A 21,734-nucleotide genomic window follows, 5' to 3' on the forward strand; every position below is an offset into this window, starting at 1 on the left:
GTTTCTGTTTAATTCAGTTCTGTGCGCATCAGAACACAGGAATCTTGTGACCCGATTTAGAGTTCGGTGAAGAAAGCTATTTAGTCACAAAAGTGACAGAGTACCCTTTTACCCAACTCAACGGTCTTCCTACCCTAATAGAGTCAGGAGAATTGACAACTTTCTGTGAACAAATCCCCCTTTTTGCTCTGTTGACAGAAAACACCCTCAGGCAGCACAACAGAGAAGGGGCCGTCTGACGAAGGGCATAGCACCACCCATTTTACGTAGGGTAAACAATGCGTTATAATGTGTTTTTGTCTCTCTGTTACTTGGCAGTATAACCTGGTGATGAAAGGACAAAAAAACACATAATAACTCCCACACTGAGGGGAAAAACTCCCTGCGTTTGGCGGTGAATAGTTTTTTGTTTTCAATTGCGTATTCCCACTTTTTAAAAACTAAAAACTTTAGTTAATTTTGGTGAATGATTGCCAGAACCAACAGCGGCAGTCCACCAAACGTTTAATACCTTGACTGTAACTGTGTGGCTGGCAGTGATCTCTAAGTTTGACGGATGGTAGTACGACTGCCAAAATCTAGATCAGGTCCTTAGTTTCCGTGTTAATTAAAGCTCTGATCAATGGATTAGAAGGTATCTTTGTTTTTGCCATATCCACGCTCAGCAATCTAGATCACATTTATCATTGTTTGGGTTTTATACTGTGCTTGGAAACATTCATCATGGAGTTGTTGTGTTCATACTCTCTACCCTGAACTCTTCGTTCCTCTTCAGCCCTCCAATTCCCAGCAAAGTGTGTGTGCCTTTTCAGTCACTGTTGCCAAACTGTGGAATTCTCTTCCTTTATGTCTCAGATCGGTGCCTGATAACATTGTTTGTACAAAATGTCTAAAAACGTGGCAATCTCTTCCGTAAAACCTTAACCTCTCGCTTCAGCTTTCTCTTCTTTAGCACTAGAAAACTGTAGTTGGTATTGCTGTGCTCCTCAAATAGCTGGAATAAAGGTCTTAGATGCTTTCTTATTCATCCCAATACATTCTGTTGATATCACCATTTAATGATAATGTCTATATGTCAATGTCAATTTATGCCGTAATTATTGGATAAGACATCCGACTTTTTGTTTTAATCCGTTTTGTCAGCAGTCATGTTTACCAATTTTACCTATGTTTCTTATTATGTGTTTTGTAATTGGATTACAGATATCTCGGTGTCCATTACAATTTGTGTTGTGAACATTGTCAGTGGCTGACTATCAATGTGCTTTGGATCTCTTTACAAATTTGCTAATCTTTTGGTTCATAAATGAATAAAATACTGAGGTCACCAGATTGTGTATACTAGTTCTATGCTAATGTGTTGTGATTATAACTAACAGAAGCATTCCTGGCTTTTCTTACTTCATATCCATATTAAAAAAAACAATGCTGATATTTGTATTATTTGTCTCATAAAATGCTAATGCTTATATCTTGTTTTTTGTCCCTCAAGTGAAGGAAACCCAGAAAAATAGTTATGGTCAGAGGAATATTGTGGACACCAGGAACTGCAATTCAACTTTTGAGACAGTAGTCTCCCGAAATTTACGAAACAGTTTTTGGGGACTTTATTCCACTAAAGAATCTCTATGTTATTGTTAGCCATATGCGCTCCTTGTGCAAACAACCTTTTTCTGTGCAAAATTGGTAGCTGACACCAATGGATGCCTCATGAAAGGGACATAGTATGTCACAACAAAGGGGTAAGGATTATCTCTTGAGTATGACTACAAATTAACATTCCAAGGAACTCTAATCCATCAATGGACCCACAAGGGAGAAATGCCACACCAATGTATGGCATGCAGTACATCTTTCCAGGAAAACAACTTTGTGTTAGTGAACTGCACCTAACTTGAAAGTACTAACCTGGACTGACACAGGAGAAGCTACACACATTTACCCAGAGTCTCTAGGATTTTTTATTACAAGGAATGTATTATTTAAATACAATGTGTGCATTACGGAGAAGGCTCACCGATGCTCTAAATGTGACATAGGTTTCTATATAAATACCCATGAGGAAAACATCAAAGAGATCTCAGCATCCTAAAACAAAATAAATCTGCAATGTTTACCTAGCCGTCTATTAGAAAAAGCCATTTGATGGCAGGCAAACAAAATCCTACAGAATAAAAAACATCTTACTGTCTCAAATGTAAAGATTTTTTCACAAATGTCTCTCTCATTGGACAAAAGTCAGGCAACACTGAACCAAGCCCATATAAATGCAGTGAGTGTCATCAGACGTTCATTACAAAGGCACAGCTGAGGATGGATCAACAAACTCATACTGGTGAGAAAACATGTGACTGTTCTGAATGCAATGAGGCTTTCAATCTAAAGGGTGAACTAGCACTATATCACAGAAATCACACTATGGAGAAACCATATAAATGTTCTGAATGTGACAAGACTTTCAAGGAAAAGAGTGATTTATCATCACATGAGAGAATCCACACTGGGGAAAAATCATATAGATGTTCAGAATGTAATAAGACTTTCAGTCAAAATGCAAATCTGATAAAACATCAGAGAATCCACACAGGGGAGAAACCATATAAATGTACTGAATGTGACAAGGCTTTCAAGCAGAAGATTAGTCTTTCAGTTCATCAGAAAATCCACACTGGGGAGAAACCATATAAATGTTCTGAATGTGAGAAGGCTTTCAGTACAAAGGCACAGCTGATAATACATCAAAGAGTTCACACAGAGGAGAAACCTTACAAATGTTCTGAATGTGAAAAGGCTTTCACTACAAAAGGAAATCTAAGGCTGCATCACATGTCTCACACTGGTGAGACTCCTTACAAATGTTCTGAGTGTGACAAGGGTTTCCGAACCAAACTTCAACTAATGCGACATCAGAGTGATCACACAGGAGAAAAACCATATAAATGCACTGAATGTGACAAGACTTTCAAGCAAAAAGGTGATTTATCTTCACATGAGAGAATTCACACTGGGGAAAAACTATATAAATGTTCTGAATGTAATAGGGTTTTTCGTCAAAAAACACATCTGAGACGACATCAGAGAACACACACTGGCGAGAAACCACATAAATGTTCTGAGTGTGTCAAGTGTTTCATCACGAAGAGCCAGCTAATAATACATCAAAGACTTCACACCGGCGAGAAACCATATAAATGTTCTGAATGTCAAAAACGTTTTAGCAGAAAAGGTGACCTATCCAAACACCAGAGAATTCACACTGGTGAGAAACCCTATAAATGTTCTCAATGTGAGAAGGCTTGTAGTACAAAGTCACAGCTGATAATACATCAGAGAGTTCACACTGGGACAAAACCTTACGGATGTTCTGAATGTGAGAGGGCTTTTATTACTAAAGCATTGTTAAGGATACATCGCATGTCTCACAGCGGTGAGACTCCATACAAATGTTCTGAGTGTGATAAGGGTTTCAAAACCAGATTTCTTCTAAATCGCCATCTGAGCGATCACACTGGAGAGAAACCATATAAATGTACTGACTGTGTCAAGGCTTTCAGTCTGAAGAATGAACTATTAGTCCACCAGAGAAAGCACACCGGAGAGAAACCCTACAGATGTTCTATATGTGACAAGTCATACGTTAACAATCAAATGCTGACAATACATCAGAGAACTCACACCGGAGAGAAACCTTATAAATGTTCTGAATGTGATAAGGCTTTCAGTCGAAATGATCATCTGTGTGCACATCAGAGAATCCACACGGGGGAGACACCATATAATTGTACTGAATGTGACAAGGCTTTCAGCAGAAAGTGTAGCCTTTCACTTCATCAGAAAATCCACACTGGGGAGAAACCATATAAATGTTCTGAATGTGACAAGGCTTTCATTAGAAAGAGCACCCTGATGATACATCAGAGGATTCACAGTGGAGAGAAACCATATAAATGTTCTATATGCTGTAAAGCTTTCAATCCAAAAGGTAATCTGTTGCGACATCTGAGAAGCCACACACCTTCACTACATGTGTAGATCCAGTGACAATTGAGATAATTTACAACAGAGAAACCATGTACATTTAATTAATGTGACAACACTTTCAAGGAAAAGCATCATCTATTACCCCACCTGAGAAGAGATAAATGAAAGAAATCATATTTATATATATTAAGGGCCTGATTACGAGTTGAGTCATTATTTATTGACACTGATAAATACTGATACCATGTGGTTCATTAATTATCAGGTGCCCTAAGGTACACCTATTACAAGTTTGTTGGGAATTACATGCATGTTTTGGTCTTTAGCGCACCAAAATCCAGATGATACGGTAAAACCCGTATGTTATCCCCTGTTAACTTTAAGCAGATTTGACCTGAAGTTTTAGCAATTTAACACATCCAATAAATATTAGATGCGTTGAATACCTTCAAACTCGTAATTCCAACCTATGAGTAAACGGAGGTTAGCACATGGGTCAGAAAATTACAACCAGCTTATACTCAGGCTCTAAGTGCAAATGTCTTTACCTACATAGAGTCATCATGACAGACACCATAAACGGAAATAGTGTAAATATTTTGAATCCGGCAAAATATTAATTACAGAGATATCACTTATAATACACAAGAGAAACTGCATGCATGTTCTGAACGTGGTAAGAAAATCAAGTAAAAGTGTCCTCTCGCATTGCTTCAGGAAGTTCAGAATAGGGAAATATGAACTCCTGTAAATATTTAGCCTTTTAACAAGAATCTAGTTGAAAAATAACTGACAGCGGCTTGGACATTAAGGAATCTTTCATGTCTACAGTGAGCCATCCTTCGTCCACAGAGGTAATGACAACAGCAGTGACCCAAATGTTCAGAATACTGTACAGCTTGGAGAGATGAGTAAGTGCTGATTTCATAGTTTCATGTGGCTGTACAATGTACATTTCAAAACTGTTATAGAACACATCCAGTACACAAAGAGAAATCAGGAATACATGCATAATGACTGAATAACCATTTAACAACAGATCAAGCAGATAGAACAGACAATTGGGCAGAATTAAACATAAAGTAAAAAATACCAGGTACTACAGAAATATCATACTGATCAAAGTAGAGGCATAAACAATTATATGTGGTTATGAAAGGTCAAAATAAAACCCAGAAACAATATATTACTCGTAATATACAGTGTACAGTATGGCAGAAACACTGGGACCACGAGCTACAGAAAATTATGAAATTAAAATTATTTCTAAACTGCTGTTTAACCACCACATTCTGTAGTCACGCGAAGTCAAATATATAACATAATGCATCTCTGTACCTTACGAATGCTTGAAACTGAGCTTTTCACTTCAAGGTGCTACATATATTTTTGTTAACATGAATCAATTTTTGAGACATTATTGGATTAACATGAAACCTTTAATTGGATCTGAAAATCAGTCAATGCACTGATGAAGTAACTCCCTTCGTTAGAGTTCTTCATTTCCTAGGCCACTTCTGGATCTGAGGCACACAACGAGGAAAGATATCTGGGACAAAGGGATAGATCTGTTCCTGGAAATTAATTTAAAATGAGTAATTCCCTCCAGTCACCCTTCCTGAGTGTGCTTGTTGTTATTTATTGCATCACTGCATTTTGACAATTGTTTCTCTCAAGATCTGCCATTTATAGAATTACAAAAAGACCATCTCTCTTCTGATTATTTGTGATTCATTGCCTTTAGATGTGGTTAGTGTGATAAAATTGAACAGTCCATCTCAAGGAGCATGGCGAGATGGCAGTAATACTTAAAACAGCCTCGGATGCACTACAACATGGGTAGTCACAAACTTTCTCTCGGGGGCCAAATTTACAGTGTTGTTTGTGACCGAGGGCCTCACCGGTGGGGGTAGGGTCAGAGGGGGCGGGGCTAAAGCAAAAAAATGGTGACCATGAGGTTGAACGCTGGTCCCTGCAGCAGACGTCTTCATCAACTCAGCCACCAGACCCAGCATACACACATCTCTCTCCCCCTCTCTCTCTCCCTCTCTCTCTCTCCCTCCCTCTCTCCCCCTCTCCCTTGCTCTCCATCCCTCCCTCTCTCTCTCTCCTGCTCTCTCCCTCCCTCCGCCTGGCTCCCTACGTCTGTCTCCTTCTGTCTGTCTCCCTCTGTCACCATCCCCTCCCTTTGTCGCCCTTCCTCCGTCGCCCTCCCTCTGTTGCCCTCCTCTGTCTCTGTCTCTCTGTCTCCCTCCCTCTGTCTCTCTCCCTCTGTCTCCCTCTCCCCCTCTGTCGCCCACCTCCCTCTGTCACCCTACTCCCTCTGTCTCCCTCTCTCTGTCTCCCTCCCTCTGTCTCCCTCCTCCCTCTGTCTCCCTCCTCCCTCTGTCTCCTTTCCTTTGTCTTCCTCCCTGTCTCCCTCCCTCTGTCTCCCTGCCTCTGGTTCCTTCCGTCTCCCTCCCTCTGTTTCCCTCCATCTCCCTCCCTCTATCTCCTTCCCTGTCTCCCTCTTCCTCCCTCTGTCTCCCACTCTCTCTGTCTCCCACTCACTCTGTCTCCTCCCTCTGTCTCCCTCCCTCCTCCCTCTCTCAGTCTCTCTCTGTTTTTCTTCCTCTCTCCCCTCTGTCACCCTTTGTCTCCCTCCCTCCCTCTGTGTCTCTCCCTGTCTACCTCCCTCTGTCTCCCACTCTCTGTCTCCCACCCTCTCTGTCTCCCACTCTCTCTGTCTCACTCTGTCTCCCTCCTACCTCTGCCCCCCTCTTTCAGTCTCTGTTTCCCTTCCTCTCCCTCCCTCGGTCTCCCCCTGACTGTCTCTCTCTGTCTCCCTCTCTCGGTCCCCCTCTGTCTCCCTCTCCCTCTCTCTCTCCTTCTTTCTGTCATCTCACCCCGTGTGTGTGTGTGTCTGTCAGCCCTCTGCCCGGCTGAGACAGCTTCCCGGCGCACACATACAGCCGCACCCGAGCCACCAGACCCGACATACACACATCTCTCCCTCTCCCTCTCTCTCCCCCCCTCCGTCGGTCTCCCTCTGTCAGTCTTCCTCCATCGCCCTCCCTCCCTCTGCCTGCCACCCTCCTCCCTCTGTCTCCTTCCCTTTTTCTCCCTCCCTCTGTCTCCCTCCCTCTGCCTCACTTCCTCTGTTTCCCTCTGTCTCCCTCTCCCTGTCTCCCTCTCCCTCCCTCTGTCTCCCACTCTCTCTGTCTCCCACACTCTCTATCTCTCTCCCTCCCTCTCTGCCTCCCTCCCTCTCTGCCTCCCTCTCTCTGTCTCTCTCGGTTTCCCTTCCTCTCTCTCCCTGTCACCCTCTGTCTCCCTCCCTCGGTCTCCCCCTGACTGCCTCTCTCTGTTTCCCTCTCTGTCAACCTCTGTCTCCCTCCCTCTCCTTCCCTCTGTCATCCCGTGTGTGTGTGTGTCTCAGCCCGGCTGAGACAGCTTCCCGTTGCCCTCCCTCTGTTGCCCTCCTCTCTGTCTCCCTCTCTCAGTCCGTCTCCCTCTGTCCCTCTGTTGCCCTCCTCCCCCTCTGTCTCCCTACTCCCTCTGTCTCCCTCCCTCTGTCACCCTCTGTCTGTCACCCTCCTCCCTCTGTCTCCTTCCCTCCCTCTGTCTCCCTCCCTCTCTCTGTCTCTCTGTTTCCCTTCCTCTCACTCCCTCTGTCACCCTCTGTCTCCCTCCCTCTATCTCCCTCCCTCGGTCTCCCCCTGACTGCCTCTCTCTGTCTCCCTGTCTCAGTCACCCTCTGTCAACCTCTATCTCCCTCCCTCTCCCTCTGTTTCCCTCTCCTTCCCTCTGTCATATCACCCTGTGTGTGTCAGCCCTCAGCCCGGCTGAGACAGCTTCCCGGCGCACACACACACAGCCACACCCAAGTACTTCACAGGTCTTTAAAAGACCATTTACGTGTTAATGAGGCTTTGTTGTAGTTCACCTCTTAGCGCCACTGCATCTCCCATCTGACAATCACTGGAATCCCCCGGCCCCCACAGAGCAGAGTCTCTCAGAGTCCGGGCTGCTGTGTTTGCTAACACTATTTACATTTCTTTTTTAAAAACCAGGTAGGATGTCTGCAAGGTCCACGGGCCGCCAAGGAAGGCTTGCCGGGCTGTACTATGAGTACCCGTGCACTGCAAGATCCTTGATCCGATATATTTTGTACTTTGTACATGCCTCCGCCTTGGAAGTGGAGTGTAGGGCCTAGTTTACAGAGAAGGTGCTAAAGAGATATGAAAGCTACAGAATTGTTGAATGGTTATATACTGTGTATGACGATGTTGGTAGTGATATCCTGATCAGATGTAACTGAGAGATGTGAAGGAACATTGTGTTCTGCTGCTGTACAAACAGCATTGCAATTGCCCCTGACAAGAGCATAGACGTCAATAGTTCTGAAAAAGAATCGCATTTTATTATACACAACAAGTTTGTGACATTTGTATTAAGAACACTTTGAGACACTTCACTTCATAAACAATAAACATTCAAAGAAGAATAAAGTATGATTACATTTGGGCACTCATGCTTTCAGACCTACATTTGGTAAATGTTCGACAGTGGTTATAACAAAAATGAATCTTTCCACAAAAGTTGGCCAATCTGCCCATGTCATTATTCAACAGAACTGAGAACAATTTGTTTTTAAAGCATTTTAGATTTATTAATACTTGATTGTTCTCCAGTGTGACTAGTGACAGAATCCGCCATGAAGGGAGGATTTTCTCACAGCTTCCTCTGGTACGTTAAACAAACATTACATCGTTGCTCATTTAATGTTCTTCACCATAGTTTTTTTTTTACTAGCAGCCATATTGAACTTTTGTGTGCAGAATGTCAAATTCTACGTAGTAGCACAAAGTGGATTCTAAGCAGTATCCATTCATGCGCATGCCAATTACCTGATGAGATGTCCCCGGCCTAGAAGAGGTGTGCCTTTATGTCTCTTCGGTTTATGCATAGCCTAGATCTTTTTCTAACGCGGCAATGGCTGTTGATTGGAGGAAGCCAAGTAATTTATTCCACAAACTCCTCTTTAGTCGACGTAATGCTGACAGGATTATATCAATCGTGAAACATGTTTTTAGGCTTTTTGGTTGTGTCTGTTAGCAGGTTGTGGATTTCTTTTAGCCGTTCCTCTGCTAAGGCCTTAGCCACATCTTTGCGTCAAGATAAATGGCTGGACATTATCAAACCAGTTATTTAAAAGTCTTTGTTGTTTTCTAATCTTTGGTTACCTAAATTAAATTGTTTGCAAGGTGTCCTGCATATTGATTCCCAGATCTACATAGAATAACAGTGGATTGCTTGCGTTGCTTATTCTTAGGGACATCAGGAAATGCTGTAAGTAGTTTGCTATGCATGTCATTCCTATAGAAATGGAACAGAAGAGAGTCAAGATGCAACCTTGGTTGAGTACTGTAAAAAGTCCCAAAAAGCACTATACAAGGTTATTTCTCTCTATGTGGAAGACTCCTAGAAAGAATGTTGAAGATTGAACATCTAACTGATTGTCAATAGGCCACCTCTGAAGCTGCCTTGCATTAGGTTTAGAATGTTTTTTCTTATGGCAATTCATTTATATGATCTAAAATACTTTTGTTTTATTTTTCATCTATATCAATGAAACTGGACTGTATGAGCTTGGTTCTGATATCCCGCCTTTACTCTTAAGAGGTTATGACCAAGCTTGTTTTTCACAATTCTGGAAAGCATATTATACTTTATCGGGTGTAATCTAGCCTGCCAGGATGATTGAATGTGCGTCCTCTGGTCTCTGATGTTCAGAGCCATGGCTATCATTGTAGAAAATGGTTTTAAAATATCCTACTCCTTTTTAAGCCTGTACAATTGAGTTTATATTATTTTGCAAGTACCACCCTATACGTTGACACCATTAACCTGCGTTTCCTTGACACTGAGACCTGAGCAACAGGGCTGATGCCCGGTGTAGCTGCTAGACAGCTATAGAGGAGATTTGCCCTGGTTTCCCCCTCGACCATCACCTACCCAGCCTGACATTGGGCACAGTTTCTTCTTCATCTACCTGCTATGGCTGCTTCCTCCCCTCCTACGAGTTCTCACAACTCTGCTTTTGTTTACTGTACCTTACTATGCTCATGTAACTGATGTAACTTGTAACGTAATGATCCTTTGGTAGAGCGCTCTGATACCTCGTGTCTAGCCAAGGCTATATATAACTGCTCAAATCATTTCAAATCAAAAAACATTTTCCTTGTTCGCTGAGACCTGAGCAACATGGCTGATGCACGGTGGAGCTGCTGGACAGCTATAGAGGAGATTAACCCTGGTTCCCCCTCAACCGTCACCTACCCAGCCGGACATTGGACACAGTTCCCCCTCGTCTCCCTGCTATGGCTCCTTCCTTCCCTCCCTCCTACTAATTCCAGCAACATTGTTTTGTTCACTGTACCTTACTATGTTCTTGTAACTGATGTAACCTTCAACGTAACGATCTGGTTCGTGCTATATAAAACTTTGAAAATAAATAAAAATAATAATAAAAATAATAACCAGAATGACTTAGCATTACTGACAACTGCTCCCTCGATAAGGAGATACCATTGCTGCTTTTCACATTGAGTTTTATTAGTTTGATTTAGCTTTTTGTACCCTGTTTCGATGGTTTCAATGTAATTTTGCCTTAAGGCCTAATAAAGCTCTGATTTAGTTTTTTTGGCTTATCATCAATCAGTGTTGATTTTCTGTTTTTCCGTTTTAAGATTGTTGGCAGAAATTCAATGTGATAGCCATGATAACGTTTGCTATGGATTCCTCATAGGTTCTAATAAAATCTGCCGGATCTGATGAGGTGTTTTACTTTGCACAAACTCCTCCACTGTCGCTTGATCGATTGATGATATTGGGACATGAAGAATGACAGTTGATCTGTGTTGACCATTCCCTAACGTATCTCAGCGCCAGGAAGCCGCTTGGCCGCAGTGCGCTTTATTAAATTTCTTTTTCATTTCATTTCATCCTCCTTTTGATTTACAAGTTTCAATTTCTACATTGAGGTATGTACGCCAGCTGTATGTTTTATGGAGAGCCGAACATTCAAACTTATTGTAGTATGATCTCTCTTTAGGCACCATGGTATTGCTATCACCACCAGGTGTTTGTTCTGGTATATTTGTGCAAAAATGTAATCGATTATAGATTGAGCTATTGTCGAGCTGACAGTTGGTGCCACTGATGTGTTTTCTGGAACACCGCTTAGGGCTGATGCTAGCTTGTTTTCAAGGAAGAACTGTTCCAGGCTACTATTCTTTTTGTCTTTTCTAGGAAAGTCTTGGGGGTGATTGCCATTTCAACAGGGTGTTCCAATGTCCCTTGCTAGGTGTACAGATGTGTTTCCTTGCTCTACGTCCTCAAATCTGAGTATCTGGGATCCAGTTTTTGATTTTGGTTGTGGTTTCACTCTAATCTAGTGTGTGCAGAGGACTATTAGATTTTTATATAGCACAAACTAGACCAGAAGATAGCGGGTGTTAGAGCGCTTTACATAGCACCAGTTTCGTTACATGAGGACACATTCATTTTTGTTAGGCATGGGGAGATTAAGTGATTTGCCCAGAATCACAGGATGTTGAGCGTTGTTGCCGAGACTCGAACACTGTTGCCAGGTTGGAAGTCGACTGCTCAAGCCGTAAGCCTACATCCTCTCCCCAGTGCCTCCTAGTGCCTATCACTGGTCATTAAGGTGTTTAGATAACATGCTCATGCAATCTTTGGCCTCTCTGTAGAGCACAGTGTGATAGACATATTTGTACCATTTGGATCAAAGGAGACACATAGCTGTCTAGATATTGACTGTGAAGTGGAAGAGGTGTAAAGGTCAACAGGGTGTTCTGAGGCAAGTGTATTGCTTGGCTCTAACAGACTTTGCACGAGCCTAGTCCTCATAATGTCTGGTGTGTAAATTATGCAGCAACCGTAATACAAAAATATGAGAGTCTCCAAAATTCCAGAAAGCATATTTCTAACATACGGAAGCATTTCCATTTAGTAAATCAGAATATTTCACTGCATTGAAAATCATTTAATAAAACTGACAGTTTTTAAATATGAACATAGAAGCAGTCAATCCTCCGGCCATGATAACAATGTCATTAGTGGACTAAGAGGTAAGTCAGTTGTCATGTACACCCTGTATTGGCCTATATTCATATAGCAACGTGATAGTCAAGTAAATCAAATACAAGATGTGACACACAGCCTCACCTTGCAAGATGCTCTTATATGCAATAATGAAGAAAAAGGAGGCACAGGTACATAAAATATTTGCCTAAGATCACACAATTTGGTCAAGCAGGGAAGCCAAGATTGGTCCCAGGTTTTTCACCCTTCAGTTCTGGCACTAAATGGGTATCTCGTGCTATATGTGAAGGGGTAGTGTTTGAGGTGAAGGATGAAGGCATTTGGTGACCTGATGACTTACCATCTGAGCAGAAACTTCCAAGTCCCTTCAAGCGACCCTTGACCCTGACTCGGGTTGGTCACTCCCCCACGGCGCACAGCACCACTTGTGTGACCGTGTCCCCCTGCTCTGCTCTGACACCGCTGTTGGCTTAGGCCCCTCAGCCTGAGTTGGTGCCTCTGGTATTTACATTTGTTAATTTCTGTTCTGTTTTGTGCCTTTTTTCTTCTCTCCGTTCCCTGTGTTACACCCGTTTTTCCCGCCATTGCGTCCCCGCCCCTCTGCTTGCCCATTTGTTTCCCCCTCCCGCCTCCCAGCTGCTCCTCCCTCCCCCCTCCTCTTATAATGGCAGCCGCGCGCAGCTGGCACGCCGAAGGCACACCTAAGGCAAGCCCGTCTGTTCCCGTCCGCATCTGAACTGCGCCCAGCGCCAGACCCCCTGGCCCCCGCGTTTGCCCCGATGCCCGCTACGACGCTAGCAGCCTCCACGCACCCAACACCGGCCGATCCCACATCTGCTTCCAGGCCTCCCCGAAGCGGACCCATGGACCTTCTCCTGCCGGAACTTCCACTACACCAGCTTCCAAACGACCATCACGCCCACCAGGGTAGATTGCAACAGCCTCCGATGCCTTCTACTTAACACCTTCTCTGCCCGCAAACACGCCATTGAACTATGGGACCTACTCAACTCCCCCTCCCCAGACGTCGCCTTCCAGACGGAGACCTGGATGAACCCCTCCTCGGCAACCGACATCGCGATAGCCATCCCTGACTTCTACAAGATTACCCGCAGGGAGCGTACCAACAGAACAGGAGGCGGAATCGATTCGTCCACAGAAACACCCTCAATCTCAACTAGCACAACGACACGCTTACCACCGCTGAATACCTGCACATCCAGATCCACACCAACCCAACACCACCCTCCGAGGAAACCTCATCTACAGACCACCCGGTCCCCGGCCACAGTTCAGCGACTCCATCACCATCTTCGTCAGCGAGCACGCCCTTGCGTCCATGGACTACATCCTCCTCGGAGACCTAAACTTCCACCTCGAGAACACCAACGACAGCAACTCCACCACCCTGCTTGACAACCTTGCCAAGCTCGGGCTCAAACAGCTCGTCACGACTCCCATCCACTCCGCCGGTCACACGCTTGACCCCATCTTCTCAGCCAACAACCACATCCCCTGCAGCCACACCACCGAACTCCAGTGGACCGACCACCATTGCGCCCACTTCACCTTCGAGGAGCCGACAACACATCATTGCACACAACGGGCCCCCCAACGCAGCTGGAGCAAAGTCACCGAAGACCAGCTGGTCACCTCCCTCACCCGAAACCCACCAACAGACACTACCGACACCGACTACGCCACCCTCAATCTCAGGCAATGGATCGACAACTGCGCCAACACTCTCGCCCGATCAAGAAACCCTCGAACAGACGCTCTGACAGAAAAGCCATCTGGTTCAGCGCCGACCTCCAGGCATCCAAGCATTGACAACAACGCACACAACAGCAAAGAGCTCTTCAACATCGTTAATGAACTCTCCAACCCCAGCTCCAACTCCAACGACCTCCCACCATCACAGGACCTCTGTGACTCTCTAGCCACCTTCTTCCACCGCAAGATCGCAGACATCCACGACAGTTTCAGCAACCAGGCCTTTCCGACTGACACAGATACCTCAGACCTACCGCCCCCAGCCACATCACCATCAAAACCATGAACACCATCCACTCTGGCTCACCATCCGACCCCTTCCCATACCACATCTTCAACAAAGCAAGCTCCACCCCATCTCCGCAAAGTCATCAACGGCTCCTTCGAGATGGCCACCTTCCCGGAGAGCTGTAAGCATGCCGAGATCAACGCCTTACTCAAGAAACTCAAGACAGACCCCAAGGACCTCAAGAACTTCCGGCCCATCTCCCTCCTCCCGTTCCCGGCGAAAGTCATCAAGAAGATCGTCAACAGGCAACTGATTTCCTTCTTCGAAAAGAACAACAGTCGCAATCCGGCTTCCGCAGCAACCACAGCACCAAAAACGCCCTCATCGCCGCAACCGACGACATCAGGGCCTTTATGGACAACCGAGAAACCACGGCCCTCATCCTCCTGGACCGCTCGACCGCCTTCGACACCGTCTGCCACCACACCCTCATCACACGCTTCCACAACCCAGGGATCCACGACATAGCACTAGACTGGACCACCTCCTACCTCACCGGCAGAACCCAGAGTGTCTGCCTCCCCCTTTTCCGCTCTAAAGACACCAAGATCATCTGCGGCGTACCCCAAGGATCGTCCCTCAGCCCGACACTCTTCAACATCTACATGGCACCGCTCGCCAACATCGCCAGATCGCCCGACCTCAACATCATCTCATACGCCGACGACACCCAGCTGATCCTCTCCCTCACCAAGGCCCCCACCACCGCTAAAGCCAACCTTTATGAAGGAATGAAGGCCATCGCCGAATGGATGACGATTAGTCGCCTGAAACTGAACTCGGACAAGACGGTGGTCCTCATCATTGGATCCAGCCCCTCCGCCCGGGACGACTCATGGTAGCCGGCCGCACTGGGAGCTGCACCGACGCCCACTAACCACGCACGCAACCTGGGAGTCATCCTGGACTCCGCACTATCAATGACCCAGAAAGTGAACGCCGTCTCCTCCTCCTGCTTCAACACCCTCCGCATGCCCCGCAAAATCGACAGATGGATCCCCACCGGCACCAGAGGACAGTCACCCTAGGCCCTTGTAACCAGCAGACTGGACTACAGCAACGCAATCTACGTGAGAACTTCACCCAAACTCTAGAAACGTCTACAACGCATACAGAACGCCTCTGCATGCCTCATCCTCGACATACCCGCCTCAGCCACATCACAGGCCACCTGACAGACCTTCACTGGCTCCCCGTCAACAAGAGGATCACCTTCAAGCTCCTCACCCACGCCCACAAAGCTCTCCACAACACCGGACCAGCGTACCTCAACGAATGACTCACCTTCCACACCCTGTACTACCAGCTGCGCTCCGCGTACCTCTGCACCGTCCCCCGCATCCGTCGAGGGACCGCTGGCGGTAGATCACTCTCCCACCTTGCCGCACTCTGCCACCTCACTGCATAAATCAGGAGACTCCTCAAGACCTGGCTGTTCAAGCAGGAGCAGCACCCCCGCGCCTTGAGACCCTCATGGGTGAGTTGTGCGCTCTACAAATGTACTGACTGATTGATTGAAGTCACGCAAACTTTATTCAGCCAAATTTTGACCATAAAGCACGTGCACACTAACCATGAATAAAAGTACTAAAAACTAACCCTGGGCGGAGCGGGACTACGTGGCGGTCCACAGAGTTGGGAACAAACTACGTGGAACTCTGCTCCGCCAACCGCCTCCACCCCCTCCTTTTAAAAATGAATTAGCCATTAATTAAAACAATAAAAAAACACTTACCTGTACTGCGGCGTCCCTGGGCTGTCCTCTTCCTCGCCGTCTCTCTCCCACGTAGGGTGATAATTGGGAAAACTGCGCATGCGAGCGTGCCAGCGCATGTGCAGTTTTTGCAATTATAACCCAAAGTAGGAGAGAGACGAAGAGGAAGAGGGCAGCCTGGGGACGCCGGAGTACAGGTAAGTGTTTTTTATTGCTTTAATTAATTTTGAATAGGGGGTGGAGGCAGGGGCTGGCCAACTCCGCTCCGCTGCGGAGTGTGTGGAGATCTGCCTATTCCACAGAGAACGTGGAGTATGCAAATCTCCACCCACACTGCTAGCGGAACGGAGATCTCCACCCGCGCCTACTAAAAATTCATATACAATGATCTTATATTGGTCTTCAGTGCCCTCATTACATGATTCGCCTCAACAAGGTCCAACTATTACAATTTCATGAGCCTTTTTAAAGTGCATTTCTATACAATATTATCACATGCCCCCTAAAACACAGATTTTCGACCCATTCTTGCATGATCACATTTTTTACTATGACGTGAGGCTACAGTTAAAAAGCTCGCCACCCCAAAACATATCAGAAGTGAAGACCGCATTTGCAAGAATGTCAAAGCAGGCCTCACTTGAGCAAAATTGCAATGTTTTAAAAGTGGTCAAATATATCTACTCTGAAGATCATTATAAAATCCACAAAATATCATGAAAGTAAAAGATCTTGATCCGAGAAATAATCACAGGTGCAAGGCTTTAAAGTCCCTGGCTTCGAGAAGCCCTTTGGAAACGCAAGGCACCAGTGAATACAATTAAATCAAAATCTAGTTCAAAGAAAGCGATGGTGCACATTTTTAATAAAAGACCAAAAAGGTTATTCTAGGGGCCTGGATTTCAATATTATATATTGTCTTATCATCGGTCTTTTTAAGTTTACTGTTTTCTCTGTCCAACACTCACCTGACTAAAAATTGGTTTTAATAGCTTTCAATTCTCCAGGATACATCTTTCATGGATGTGTAAAGAGATCAGGACACCCTCTATTCACTAGTTGCTGAGAAATGTAAGCGAAATTTTTAAGCGGAAGTGGCGCGCGGTCCCAACACCTCCCCCTCGGCTCTTCTGTTAGACCGAGGCAACGACGGAGAGGTGAGTGGGAGCAGCGCGCCGTTACCCTTCAAGCTTTTACATCTAGCCTTGCGCTATAGGCGGGTCCTCCTTAGATAAGATTCAAAGGTGATTTGCAACTGAGGTACAGTTCAAATGAAGGTGTTCTTTAACACTTCTGCATTTTTAACCTTTGATGCAAGCAATTACAACAGGTCCCTATTTTACTGTAGGGATTCTCTATGCTTGCATGTCTTTACACAAATATTAATAAATAACATGTGAATGCGGGTGAGTCATAGTTCATGCACAGCTAGGGACCAAGATCTCTGTCAACCTGTTGTTTTTTTGCCATATAGAGGTACATTTTTCTAAAAAAAATTCAAGTCACAAAAAATGTTCCCAAAACTTTTTTCAAGTCACAAACTGATGTAGACATATCTAATTATTCTCTCTACTCAGTGCGTGGCCTCCTTCCTCCTGAGCGAGTGCCAGGTGAGGTGAGGCCTGTCCTCCCTGCAATGCCGGGTGAGTGAACACAACATTTTTTCTTAATGAACTTTCTTTGAAATGTTTCCACAGCGAAATTGATTGTATAGAAACACTATAAGAACAATACATCTAATGAAACTGTTCTGCCTTGTGTATATTTTCTTTCTTTTTCTGTGTTTCTTACTACTTAGGAGAGGCTTTGGAATACTAGACCACATCACTGGTAGGTCTTCACGTTGTACTTACTTCATAAGCAGTGGTAAGTGTTGCAGTAGTGTACACCATAGGTCCTGATGAAAGCCCGGATGGGCTGAAACATGTCGACCAATTAGTATTGTTGATGTATAGTAATATTGTCATACTATATCCACTCTGCTTTTAACCATGCCGCTTTGATGGTCACTCCAATAAAATGTTTTCTAGACATCAAATCAGGCATTTTTAATTCACAAAAGATTTTTGTTGTCACTTTTTCAGCACTGCAACTGACCCTTCTCAGCCCTTTATAATACTCGTTATCTGGTTGACTACTCTTTTTCAGAATCCGTTTTGAGCAAAAACCTCAATTAATATATGGAGGTTTTATCAAGCGGATACTCTGATGAAACCCAGATGATGAAGTTCCGCCGATTGGTGGGCTGATGGGTTTCTTTTCTCTTTTCTGCAGACCGTCATCTGCAGATCACTCACTGGTCTCTCCTTTGTCTGTCCATTTCTTTGATGACCATTTGGCATGCTAGAGCTTAAGCACCACAACTTGGTACTAAGCTTCTAATACAAAGAAAGACCCTTGATACTTTTTGTGTGTTTACATATTGTTCAGTTGGGGGACAAGGTACTAGTAGGTCTAAAAACATTAATTATTCCCCTAAGACCCTCACTCCCACTCGCAATCTTTATTATCAAAAGATTGATACATCGCATCAATCTTGTGGGTGAAGTGCTTGACTAGGTTGTCACATAATTCCTGGGTGGGGGGTGGTGCTGCATTATTAACCCTAGGATTTGTGAATTCCTTCAAGAGCTTAAATAATTCCTTAGAGGAGTTCTTAACCTCTATAATGCGTACACCCAGATGTATCCTTCTTGCTGCATTACAACTGTTCAGGTAGGCTCTATGTGCCCTTCGGTAAAGTTGTTCGTCTGGTGCTGCCTTCGACTTCCACCACTTTCTCTCCAGGGCCCTGCATGCAGACTTCTCCTTTCTAAGGGTGTCCGAATACCAGGGAGCAGGAGCTGTCCTCTCCTGAATCGTCACCCTTTTAGGAGGAGCTGTAACATCCAGGGCTTCCTGGATCGCTCCCTCCAGCCTTGCCAAGGCCGAATTGGAGTCCTCGTCCAAATTGAACGCGGGAGCACTGTAGACTTGGCTGAAGGCGGGGGATGTTACTCTTGACCAGGGTCTGCGGAAGTCCTTCCTACCTTGTGCCCATGCTACTAGGGTTACAGGCAACACCGAGAGGCGCAGTGCCATACGATCAGTCCAACCTAATATTTCAGGGAGATCCACTATCATTCCAGATATATTGGAGAAGATGGCATCTAATGTGTGGCCTGCACTATGAGTAGGGCTGGTGCCTCTTAGTGATAACTCTAGAGATTCCATAGCTGCCCTAAGCTGGCAGAATCTGAATTGGAGGGAAGCTCTAGATGATCAATAATCAATAAAAATCTATTGGCGTCCAGAACGTGAGGGGCCAGTCTATCTAGTAGTGAGGTACAGAATTCCTTTTTACTACCACCAGGAGGGTGATATACTAATGCCCCTGTCCATTCAATAGCCTGGTCACGCTCTAGTCTGAACATTAAGAGCTCCAAATTGGAGGAAGATACCCTGTCCAACGTCCTAATATAGTAGGGGAGTCGTGTGGCAATGGCTAGTCCCCCACCCCGTTTACACGGCCTGTCTACCCTGGTGAGTACTTAATCGTCTGAAAAGGCCACCGTCAAGACCGGGGTGACCTCTTTATTGAGCCAGGTTTCTGTAAAACAACAAATGTCAGGTTTGGTCTCCTCTAATAGATCCCATATCTCAGTTGCATGCTTAGGAATCGATCTGGCGTTCAGATATAGACCTTGCGTGAGTGTTCGCTGTCTCTGTTTCCCCCGCCCTGCCATGCTTAATTCCTCTAAGCTGTCCTTATGAGCCCTCTGTCGCGACTCTTTGCATGGAAGGGGGTAGGGGTTAGAAGAGGAAAGTGGTTGTTTGGCCTGGCCCCATCCACAGTTTGCACATTCATCGTTCATCATTACCCAATTACCGTCAGCTTCTTGAGTCTCATTGTTCCACCCTCTGCATAAGGGTGAGCGTCTGTATGCCAAGAGTACTTCCCGTGAATAGGAGACTATACTCCCCGAGGGTGCCTGCTGCAAAACCGGCAGCATCGTCTGGCAGCTGGCAGCGTCCCGGCGCGGATGGGCGCAGACGGGCTTGCCTTTGGCCGCGCTAGCGGTGCGCGTTTAATGCGTGTTCGCTCAGGAAGTGAAATTTATGGTGTGGGCGTGCTGGCAGCTAGAACCCTAACCGCCTGATTAATTAAAATGTAGAAAGACTCACTAGTGTGCTCTCTCCACTCAAACAATTGCCGAATGTGATTGCGGTGGACCGGAGAGCACACTGAGTACCCCAATGCAGACTACAACAAAATAATAAGTTTAAACATCCCTCCGTCGCAACTGAAATAAAACTGCTCGATTATTCAAAAGAGAGTGGGCTGAAAAGTGCTGCTCCAGATACCTGTCTCCAGATTCATGCACCATAAAGGATGGTGTACTGGGGTGAACTGCTAAAAGCTTTCACAAGTATTTTTCAACCACTTGCAGATCACCGGTCTCCTTATTACCACATACTTAGCTGCCATATGTGGCCATTGGTAAACATTTCTCATGATAGATCTTCAGAAGTGGACGCAAATGTTTACTCCCCAATCTCCTAACAAAGTCCAAGGTTGCACCTGCTGCTCTAGACAGGGTGTTTTTCTTTAGTATTCCTTGCACCACCCATGTACCCTTTTTGTCGAACAAAATGCCCAGGTACGGAAATGTAGCAAAACCAAAGGGGATGATGGACGGAGTGTTGAACATTGCAAGCACTCAACCCCAGTCAAATGATCTGGGTTTAATCCATCATCATTCTTTAGCTCACTCCGCCACCCCAGTTCAGACATGGCCAAATGCAAATCAGTCTGACCCTGTGCCTAATGGGAAAATTCCATCCCGAACTGCCAAGCCATGTCTTCCCTGGCCCGGAAACAAGCATCCTGGGACCATTTTCTGTCTAACATCCATCATCAGCCAGGCTAGCTTGAATCCAGTGGCAACGTGAGGAAGGGACCCACGTCTAGGTATATCCTGCCAACTTAGGGCGAACAGTTCAACCCTTAGTCCTCTATTATTTAATATTTAAATCAGACCACTGGCAGCTTTAGTGGAGGAATCAGGGTTGTCGCTTTTTTCATACGCCGATGACACCCAGGTCCTCTTCTCTCTTTCAGCTGGCAAACAATCTGAGCCCTCGGCACTTAAATCTGGCCTCATTAAAGTCATGGCTTGGATGAACGCCATCTTCCTGAAACTTAACGGTGATAAGACGGAGATTCTGATCCTTGGCAAGGACCGTGGTCTCTGGGGCCCTCAACATTGGCCATCAGAAATGGGTACGCTACCTCAGCCTTCCACTCAGGTCCGCAACCTTGGTTTCATTATGGATGATTCTCTCTCCATGCGGCAGCAAGCGACCAAGGTTGCTGCCACCTGCTTCACCATTCTGAAGTGGTTAAGGAAGATCGTGTGGATGCTTCCATCTCATGCCCAGCATACCATTGTCCAGGCCCTGGTGACCTCTAGGCTGGACTACGGGAATATTCTCTTTTTGGGTGTCAACAAAGAGATAACACGCAAATTGCAGCGAATACAAAACTCTGCCGCTAGACTACTTTGTCGAATCCCCGAAACGGCCTCTACATCCAGGTCGCTGGTCGATCTCCACTGGCTCTCAATAGAGAAACGGGTCAAGTTCAAGGCCCTCACACACATGTTCCGTATCAGCATGCCAAGGCTTGAGACTATGTACAACAGCTGGCCTGCCCCTACGTCCCCTCACGTACGCTCAAATCCTCTACTCAAGAGAAATTCCGAGTTCCGCGAGTTAGACTTTCTCGTATGGGAGGGCGCTCCTTTTCTCATCTTGGCCCCATTTTATGGAATGCCCTTCCACTGTCTCTCCGCCTACAACCCGATCTTCTGTCTTTCCGCAGAACCC

General features: G+C 45.5%; 1 protein-coding gene across 1 annotated transcript in view; it reads left to right on the forward strand.

Annotated features, from left to right (window-relative positions):
- LOC144772311 (uncharacterized) overlaps window positions 1–5,893 on the forward strand; it is a 36,766-nt gene extending 30,873 nt beyond the window's left edge. Inside the window, exon 2 of the mRNA XM_078656543.1 lies at window positions 1,493–5,893. Within this exon, the coding sequence (XP_078512669.1) occupies window positions 2,314–4,032 (1,719 nt within the window). The 5' untranslated portion in view covers window positions 1,493–2,313 and the 3' untranslated portion in view covers window positions 4,033–5,893. The remainder of the gene's footprint in view (window positions 1–1,492) is intronic.
- Window positions 5,894–21,734: the final 15,841 nt, after the last annotated feature.

The sequence above is a fragment of the Lissotriton helveticus genome, chromosome 8 (genome assembly GCF_964261635.1).
Source record: "Lissotriton helveticus chromosome 8, aLisHel1.1, whole genome shotgun sequence".
Taxonomy (NCBI): domain Eukaryota; kingdom Metazoa; phylum Chordata; class Amphibia; order Caudata; family Salamandridae; genus Lissotriton; species Lissotriton helveticus.